The 9970-nt window shown below is 31.6% G+C and overlaps 1 protein-coding gene across 2 annotated transcripts; it reads right to left on the reverse strand.

Moving 5' to 3' along the window:
• Positions 1-3411: 3411 nt before the first annotated feature.
• Positions 3412-7323, reverse strand: LOC113862644 (cytokinin riboside 5'-monophosphate phosphoribohydrolase LOG3). Of its 2 annotated transcripts, none has more exons than XM_027495740.1 (7): positions 7204-7323; positions 6554-6651; positions 6329-6359; positions 5780-5879; positions 4225-4295; positions 4001-4144; positions 3412-3539 (listed from the first exon to the last, which is right to left on the reverse strand). In XM_027495740.1, exons 1-7 carry the CDS (start codon positions 7321-7323, stop codon positions 3444-3446), a joined length of 660 nt encoding a protein of 219 aa, XP_027351541.1. In that variant the 3' UTR covers positions 3412-3443. The 2 variants fall into 2 exon arrangements, with proteins under 2 accessions (XP_027351541.1, XP_027351540.1); XM_027495739.1 differs by having other exon boundaries at positions 4225-4352.
• Positions 7324-9970: the final 2647 nt, after the last annotated feature.

Here is a 9970-nt window from a genome sequence, read left to right on the forward strand (position 1 = left end):
AAAGTTGTCTTTTCTTTTTTTTGGTTATACGTGCTCTTTACTATACTACAATTTGGGCTTCAAATGGCCTTACTGTTAGTTCGACCCATAACAAACCCAAATTTATGTGAAATTTGGTTTTTATTTATGCCCATATCTAAACGGCTAAATGGGCATATTAGGCCCAAATAGGTTTAAACAAGAATCCAACTTTAGGACTTCAAAAATTGACCAAAAAGAACAAGACTTCAAAATAGTTTAACTTGATATTTTTTTTAATTTGAAATTAAACTTGTAGGGCTCGAGAAAAAAAAAAGGGAATGAAAATAGAATGTGGGGAAGTGGAAGAAGTTAATTTATTTTGATTTAAAAGATTACAGTCTTCTTTGCTGTTCTATCCCATTGGATAAATTAACAATGTTGACAGTGTGGGCCTAGAAATGTGATAATGTAATTTATTGAGATCAAGAATTGATTTGGTGTTAAAAGTGGCTAAACATAAATATTTACGTGTGCTCCCGAAAGTGGGTACATATAATTTCTATGACTTATGTCTTTGATTTATTTGATGTTAACAGGTTTATTTAACATTATTTTGATTTGGTTGGGATATTGAAGTAATTCTCTGTTAGAAGTGTTTTTTTTATGAGCTCAAACTTTCAAGACCGAAAAGGTCATGTAATTTCAAGTTTATTTATTAGTTGAAGCATTATTTGAATGTAATTTTTTGTTTATATGTTAAAGTAGGAGGTCTAGCCTTTTATTTCTCTATTTGCTTTATGATAAAGTAAAAAATACAAATTATTTAATTAAAATTAATTACATCAAAACAGTACAAAAGTACTCATTAAAATATATTAAATAATTTTCGATTGTTATTCTTAAGGTACTAGTACTGAGACATTTTGTTTCACTTTCCCGCCATAAATGATCCACTTCATTTTATATAGCTTAAGAGTGTTTGTAATTTTTTGATCTGTTAAGGTGAAACTTAAAAAAGGATAAAGAAACAATAAAGCCAATCATAGGTTCATGATGATTCTAAGAACTTTATCTGCAAATTTGAAGAACAAAAGTGCCAAGCCATATGGGGTGATTAATGTCATTAAACTTGGTCTTCACATTGGGTACCAATTTTCAGTACAAATATTACGAAGAGCGCAATAGTAATGATTAAGACACATTAGGCAACAAGTAACTTTTTATTAAAAATAAAAAGGCCATTGTCGGTTAAAAGAAAAGGACCAACGAAAAGATTAGACTATTGTATTTGCTCAATACAAAGGTAAATTTCTGTATAAGGTGAAACAAGCAAATAGGATAATTTGATATCGAATTTTCCTTATCTAGCAGACACGGTTCAAGAAATTGTTTTCAACAGTTGCAACGGAAATTTAGCAATGTAATGGCTGTCCTTATAACTTAAGAAAACTGAAAAACAACGTTTAACTATAATATACAACTAATGTTACCTAACATAACAATAAAATATTCCTTGAAAGGTGCTTTTACAAGGTAGTGGTCCTAGACGTAGATGTTTGCCAAAACTAGCACTGCATAATGCACAGTCAACCGTATATACTACAGTCAATAGCCAAGACTAGCTCTTTATTTTAAACAAGTTGACTGATACAAAGAAAAGAGCTTTTCCCTTCTCCTTTTTACTCTTTGGTTAAAGATGAAGAACTGTGTCTCCTTCATGACCACCTATCCTCATCTAGTACCACATTGCTTCTCCCTTCATCTATCATTACAATGTTTTCTTCCTTCCTTTTCAAACATTGTGGATTTGAATGTTCAAAAAGAGTTTTAAAAAAATACATATTAAGCTTGTCTTTAGGATCAAAGCTAAACAGCAAATGATAATAAGATTTTATTAAAAATATAAGTATTTATTATATTTTTTATAATTTTACAACTTTAGACTTATTTGAGAGATTGAAAAGAAAGAAGAAAAAAGAATTTGAATGATGAGAAAGAAAGAAGGGAAGTTAAACTCCTCTTTAAATGTTAACAAAAATCCTTTAAAATAGGAATTTTTAAAAATTATTTCTTTCTCCTTGAATTTGCAATCAAAATCTTATAAAATAAATAGATTTCTACATTTTTTTAATTTTTAATATTTAAACTTAATTCTAAGACTGAAATTAAAAGAAAAAAATTGATGATGGAAATGTATTGTCAACGCCACCCTTTTTTACTATGTTGAATAAAGAATGCATCTTTTTTTATAAAGCTGATTCGAGTAATAACAACTTGTGAAGGAATCAAGTGTTACATATCTGACCTTGATGTTACCTTTTAATTCCTCTCTTTGCAATGGCATGTTTCAACTTTCAACATCATTTTCAAAGGAATACATGAAAACTAATGACTACACAACCACTAAAAACTTCCGGAGATATCTCTGAAAATGTACAAAGCAATTGTTTCAAACACGGGCAATTGTTAGATGAGACCGGGGACCAAAGATGGCCATCATATTGTCTTCAGATGCATGTGCCACATGACCCCTCTAACTTTTTCTTTGGATCCCATGCTGCCCTTTGCAACACATGGCACTGTCCCATTTGCTGTTGGATCAAAGGCCCTACAAACTTCACTCTCTTCGTCCAACTGAGTTGAGGAATACTATCCTTTCTTAGCATTGCACTTCCATTCAAGAATTGGCCCCTGCTTGAGTGACTCTCTTGTCTGTGTTGTCTTTAGTTCTGTCACTCTTAGACCTCTTCAACTTCAAAACTGGTTACTTCAAGACAGGCCATTAACATTTATGTCTCATATTCGGCCCCATTATTAATTATTAGCACTTGGCAACATTTAAGTTGGACCTTAGTTCTGTACATTATCCCAATCTAGTCGTCTGTTTCATTCTCTTTTAGTCTTTTTATCTCTTAATTAAGTACTTCTATCAACTATATCTTGGCAAATATTTTTAAAATTGAACTTTTTTACATTATAACAATATTAACTACCACGTCTTATTTCATCATGTAAAGTCGACTATTTATTGTTGGATTTATTTTAATAATTTTTTCTATTGTTATTTTTTCCTATTTAAAAAATTTTTAAAATAAAAGATTAGAACAAACTTTCAAATTAAATGAAATAACTGCTAGAAGAGGAAGTACTATATGAGTAGTGATATGATGCTTTTCTTGGCCAAATAACACAGAGGACATAGGGATAACTCACAACTCAGAAGGCCAATTAAGCTTAAAAATTAATTGGCATTGAATAATGAGTTCAGAAGCGGGTACTTACAACTTTTAAGAAAATCAGGGTTTCACAAGGTAATAAAGTAGTATCACATATTAAGGTCAATCCCAGTAATTTACACAAGAAATTAAAAAGGAAAAAAAAAAAAAACAAAAAAAAACAGAATAGCAATAGTCGAAAATAGCTTCTTCCAACTTCAAAATTCTATATATGGTCTCATCTTCCGTGCACGTGAAGTAAGCCAACTACCTTGACATGTCATAATCTTGAGGGTAAGCGAGTTGCTGTTCCATCTGCCAGCTCAACTTGGAAGCAACACCCTCATGACAGGGTACATAATCCTGTGAATTAAACACAAAAATATTTCACTTTCTTCTTTCATATCATAGTTTTGCAGAGAAAAGTTGATTACGTATGCAATTGATTTTATAAACTATATGACATGAATGTGCACATCTTTGAACATCTAAGGAAAAATATTCTTTGCCCTTAATCTGAAAATCAAGTTTTATTTTTTGCATGTACAAATATTTCAATTATCTATTTACATAAATAGTACGAAATCAGAGAAACTTTTGTTCTGATTGTGACTTTTCTAATGGAATCAGAGAAAATGATTCTCACGGGACAGTTGCTTCAAATTGTGAGAATCAAACTGAAAAGGAGTTGAAATGCCCACAAATCCTCACAAGACTTTTCAGAATAAAATTAGAGGATATCAGGCTAATCAAATCATTTGAGGGTAAAAGTCAATATTAGTTATATTGTAACAAGATGCAAATTTAGTGAGGACAAATAATACCTCCAATTTCTTCACCAATTCTTTTGCTGTTGGTGCTGATACAATTATGTGGCGTGCATTTGGACTAATAAATCCCTCTTCCACAGCTTTGTCAATAAATGACAGCAACGAATTGAAGTACCCATCAACATTTACTAATCCCACCTACAATTTTGGGATCTTAAACCTGATTAGCACATTGATAAATAATGGGAAGTCTCATCAAAATGGTACCAACCAATTACCGGCTTGTCATGAATCCCAAGTTGTGCCCAGGTTATGACTTCAAGAAGCTCCTCTAGAGTCCCATATCCACCTGCATGTAACTTGCATGAGTTTCTCCATGATTTGAGAGGACAAACATAGGATAGGACTTCCATTATTGAGATGAAAATGAAAAAGAAAACAGTCAAATTGAAGATTTTCACTTATACTGGCTCATCCTAGTCGAAAACAAAAGGGGAACTGAAATTCAATTTAACAATTTGAAACTGTATTTCAATTTTTGTTGGGTATCTTTGAAATTCCTGGTTTTACATTAACTCCTCAATGTTGGATGCCCTGTAGTATTTAGTACTATTAGGTGCTCAAATGCAATCATGGATTTGGCAGTGTGAAGGGAGAGTTCAATAGAGATCATGTATTGACCCTCCTGAGGAATCCACTTTCGTACGAGGGATCCCAAGATAGAGTGAATGACAACTTTGTCTTTGCATGCTCTCTCTCTCTCTCTCTCTCTCTCTCTTTGTCACTAATTTTCAGCAGTCAATTATTCACTGAGAATGATAACAAGGACCAGTTAAAATGGTCTTTCGAAAAGGGTCAAGCATTATTCCATGTCAGGTGCAGGTGCTAGTTGGAAACGTTATCTCGTGAAAGTTCATTTTCTTTACTTCCCCTCCTTATCAAAGAAAGGAAGTTTGGTATAATCACGTCACGGTTCAAACCAAAGTTGAGGTAGAAAATGGTATTCAACCGACCTGAACCAGAAACCACAGTTGCTCAGAGCCGCAGAAGCTCTAATTACTCCAATATATATATGATATAATATATATTAAGGGTTAAGGTAAGGTCAATATCATTTTCAGCTTATCTTTGAAGGGTTGCTCTCTAATCATAGCGTTGGAATGTGTGTAAGAAAGCCATCAAAATGGGTTTTGCAGCAGTGTCCATTGAATTGAATAAGTGGCACACAATATGGTTTGAGACTTTTTAAGAATTCTGAAATTCCTGTCCTAACCTTCGTGCCTTGATGTTTACTAAGTGGATAACTAGTCAACGTTACCCATTATTTGTTGTGACTTCCAAATCATCCACACATTTATGTAACGCCTTGTCAAGCAATCTCCTTAATTAGGCTTGGTCAACATTATAAAAGTGCTTAGCCAAAAAGGTTTGGCAAAGAAAAACACCATAGCTTGTCAGTATAAAAAGTTTGGAAACTTTTGTAGACAAAAACCATTTTGCTGAAAAGCAACAATAGTAGTAGTAACACCGAGAAATCAACGGGAAAAATGTCGGTTAACTGTTCTCCCAAGAATCAAATTCTTATTTTATAGAGTTTTTTATTTAAATCTCTTTACAACATGTTCTTATTTATTATATAAAGCAGTATTGAATGCTTTTAAGTTATTAAATGTTTTCACCGTTTTACTTCAAGCTTATTTTATAAAGGTATTAAGAAAAATTAATGAGAATATTATTTGGACAAGGATTGAAGCACCTCATGGTTCTACAAACTTGTACTTTTTGTTAGTGTGCTTCTGATTCAAATGTTCAAACAAATATTGGCAGGCTAACCTGGTAAGGCAATAAAGGCATCTGAATGCTTAGCCATCTCAGCCTTCCTTTGGTGCATATCAGCAACAGCTTTTACTTCTCCTACAGTTTCACCAGTTAGCTGCAAAGGGGAATCAAAGAAGAGCATTTAGTAATGATGAAAGTTGCAGGTCCATAATACAAACAGTTTTTAAGAAATTATAACCGAAGATATTTCCTTTTTTTTCTTGAAAAAAGCTTATTTGCAAAAGGAAAACAGAGAGAAACAGGATATGCAGAAGCATAAGTGCCAGATATTGCGGTGGTAAATTCTTGGACAAAACTACCGAGACAAGCATTGGCCAAAAGAAACAAAACAGTAACAAAACTGTAAAATAGCCAGTTTTGAAATTGCAATATGTTTATGAAGCCGAGGGGAATGAAGCCTTAGCTTAACTGAAAACACAATACACGAATAGAATATAAAAAACCAAAATTCGAGTGATGAAGAAGAGAAATGAATAAAATAAGAAACACAACCAGCAAAACTTTATAACAACAAAAAAGGGCTTAAACTTTTTCTACACATACCTCTCGAGGCATAAGTGTCTTGGGAATAACTCTGCAAGAGACAATAACATGACAAATATAGCATCAACGGTGAAAGAGAACAACAAAAAGCACAGTGGTGGTTATTCATTGACTATGAGTTCTTGTTCTACTCTTTTACCCAACATCTTTGTTGGAAAAAAGAGAAAGAAAAAACGAAAAACAGAACGGTGAGGAAAAGAGAAAAAGAGTGTCATGTTATGTTACCCAATGACATGGCGACCACCATCATGAACAGCTTGCGAAACCAAACCCATGAGACCAATGCTTCCACCTCCATACACCAGATCAATGTTCCTTGATACCTTCCAACACCATTAACAATACTATTAACATGCCTAGAAATACTAAATAACCAAAGCAAACAATAGTGGTGGCTATGATTGTGTATCATGTCAAAAAAGAAAAGCATGAGTAATGAATGACCCATCTGGTAAACAATCCCATGAGAGTACATTTTTATCACTGTTTGAAATGTAAGACACAAAGTAAAAGAGAAAGATAAAAAAAGCACTGAAAATGATTCTCCAACTCTCACTCAGCATATGGCACTTGTAAACTCCGTACACTCTTCAGTCCATAGCAAAAAGCTCAAGAGGTAGTAAAAAGCAATGAACTTGGAGCTTTGAGAACCGAAAGGTAAACACAGAAAAAAACTAAGCAAATTTTCACTTTATTGAACTTGTTGTCTATGATGAAGAAACAGCATGAATTTTGGTTTTGAAAGAGTGAAAGACAGAGAAAACACTATAAACAAAGTTTTGGGCATTTTTGAGGAAAGAAAAGATAGCGAATAAGTGAAAAAAAAGGGTGAAGAAAAGAGTGGCAAAAATAAGCAAAGTGTTACTGTAGTGTACCAATTCATTGCCAAGTTGAATAGCAGCATCTTGATAGCTACTCTTCTTGCCGGGGCTACTCCCACAGAACACACAAATTCTCTTGAACTTTGAATGCCTTATCTCACTTCGTGTCTCCATATGTTAGTTTTAAGGTTGCTAGTTAGTTGTATTAACTCTCTACAGTCACAAACACACAACAGATTTTGTAATCTCAAACTAAGAATCTCCCCCCAAACGCTGTTTCCACTGCTTACAAAAAACTCATACAAATGCAAGTGTTAAGGAAAATTTGCAAGCATTAACTACCATTACTACACAACACTAATATAGACTATACTCTATGCTTCCTTCACTACTACTCTTCTAAGTTCCATGCCTTTATATAAAAACTCCGTTGGTCTTCGCACGTGACTCTTAGCAGTTAGCACGCGCAGAGTACCATTCTCCCGGTCCCAACATAAATTACTCTCCAAAACCAAATGCTTCTTTTTTATTTTTACTTTCTATTTACTTGAAAATTAAAAGAAATAAGTAAATTTGTGTGCAGAGAAATAACTTTTTTTCTATCTGGTACAGTAAAAAATTATCTTTCTAATGTGTATGCCAACTTGCTTCTAAATCTATTTTTACTTATGTATACTATAGCGTTTGTGTGTGCAAGTGTGTGTGTGAAAGAGAAGATGTAGATTGTTCATTAATTGAATAAAAATTAAGTAATTAAATAACATAAGAATTTATATTAATGTAATTTTTTTTTAGTTTTAATTATCCTTAAAATTCTAATTAATATTGATCTTTTTATTTTATGTTTAGGAGATTGTTTATCAAAGAATGACGAATTACATTATAAAGTATTTCTATAATATATATATATATATATATATATATATATATGTTGACATAATTTTATTTAATATGAAATTAAAAGAAAACGATTGAATAGAAGGATTAACAGTTACATAAGAATTTATAATAAAATAAAATTATATTAGAAATTGGCATTAAAATATGAAGGTAGAAAACAGCTTCAGGTGTCTCTCTCTCTATATGGAATGCTTGAGTTTTCTCTTTATTAGTAGTAACAAAATACATTAATTTTATCATTTTAATGTTTGTCTGTTCAATAATGGAACTGTACTTTTCTCCAATTCATTCAATATTTGTAATAAAATTTAAAATCAAAATAGAAAATAGAACAAAATTTCATAGATTATATCTAGATATTTGTTTTGATGTTCATATATTTGTTCACGAATGTCATTGTACTTTTTTCTTTTATCCAATTCTTATTTTTTGTGCATTCAATCAATATAAAATAAAATTATAAGTAGAACTAATAAGGTCCGGTAGTTGGTGAACAGTTGATTTTCTTAAGGTAAGTATAAGAGTGAGTTTGGAGTAAAAGAAAAAATAAGAATAACTTTTATTTTTTAAATTAAGATAATTATATAATATTTATAAAAACTAACATTCAGAAGTTATTTTTATGCAAAAATATTATTATATTAATTTTATTTTAATAGCGTCAAATAAAGAATATGTATTAGAAATTAAAAAGAAATATTCATCTCATCCCATTTTCTTTTAAATCTAATTTCTAAATATATTTCAACTTATCAAGATTTGATGCTTGATTAATATGAAAAAAGATATTGTTAAAAGAATGTATACATCCATGGATCTCTTCACCTTAAAAAGGATTAGAGTTTAACTGTTGATAAAAGGATATATCAAAATAATTAAAGTAAATGAGTCTTTTATTTCAACTTACAAAAGTCCCCTTTCCTACGCTAAAAATTGTCATTCTTGTTTACATAGAAACAAAACGCAAAATGGAATAGTTGTTTTCTTCGAAATGGAAGTCTACTCAGTTTTACAGAATGCAACATGAATCTCAAACTTTCACAAAAAAATAATATTTTACGCCAAATATGATTTAGCGACAGCCATTAAATAGCACAAAACTTTTATTGTTTAATCCACATAAATGGGAAGGTGTAGTGGAAGTACCCTCTTCCAAAAAGGACATGTGTTCGATTTTAATGTCAGTTTTTATGAAGAGGACCATACCTATGTGGTTCCAACTCTAAAGCGAGTTGGGGTGGCAATTTGAGGTCTTGTTCACCTATGACAGGATTCCATGTTGCCCCTTACCTCATTCTAAAATGAGATTTTTTTAAAAATGTTTTTAACGTGAGTTAAGGATATAGAATAAGAATAGAAATATAATAAAAAATTATTAAAAATATATATAATATTATAAATTTTAATGTATAATAATATTAAATATTAGATTTTTTTAATCAAAATTAATTTTTTAACACGTATGTTACATACCCAAAAAAAAAAAAAATTCTTTTTTATGGGTTCTTGAGAATCATTGAATATCCACCACCTGAAAATTTGATCGTGGGTGTGGTGTGTCTTGAGAGCTGTGATGTGAACCAAGAGAACCGAGGCTTATCCAAGAAAATAAGTTGTCATCGCCAGTCACGAGCCATAGTAGTGTGAATTATGATTATGAGCAACACCTGTTCTGTTTTGTATTGGTTCTTAGTCCTTAGCCAAAAGTGTTGAAATCATTCACTGGGCTTTATCTAGAAGAGGACTGCATCAACCAAGAAAGTGATTCATCCATAACTTTTCAACTTACCAAAATAACGATGCTTAACTTATGAGAACACCTCCTCTAACCACCATACAAGAGTTTTAAAAAAATAATAATTCTTCCCTACAAAAGAAAAGGCACAATGGGAACTCACTGTCTTTCCTTTATCCCTACATG

This window comes from Abrus precatorius, unplaced genomic scaffold (genome assembly GCF_003935025.1).
Source record: "Abrus precatorius isolate BTA unplaced genomic scaffold, Abrus_2018 Scaffold3, whole genome shotgun sequence".
In the NCBI taxonomy this organism is placed as follows: Eukaryota; Viridiplantae; Streptophyta; class Magnoliopsida; order Fabales; family Fabaceae; genus Abrus; species Abrus precatorius.

What these genes read in the sequence shown, in the direction of transcription:
- LOC113862644 (XM_027495739.1), bottom strand. Translation starts at nt 7,323, where the DNA reads ATGGAGACACGAAGTGAGATAAGGCATTCAAAGTTCAAGAGAATTTGT. An exon ending in AGACACTTATGCCTCGAGAG is followed by an intron (nt 5,880 to 6,328) that starts GTATGTGTAGAA and finishes TCCCCTTTGCAG; the next exon opens with CTAACTGGTGAAACTGTAGG. An exon ending in AATTGGTGAAGAAATTGGAG is followed by an intron (nt 3,540 to 4,000) that starts GTATTATTTGTC and finishes TTTAATTCACAG; the next exon opens with GATTATGTACCCTGTCATGA.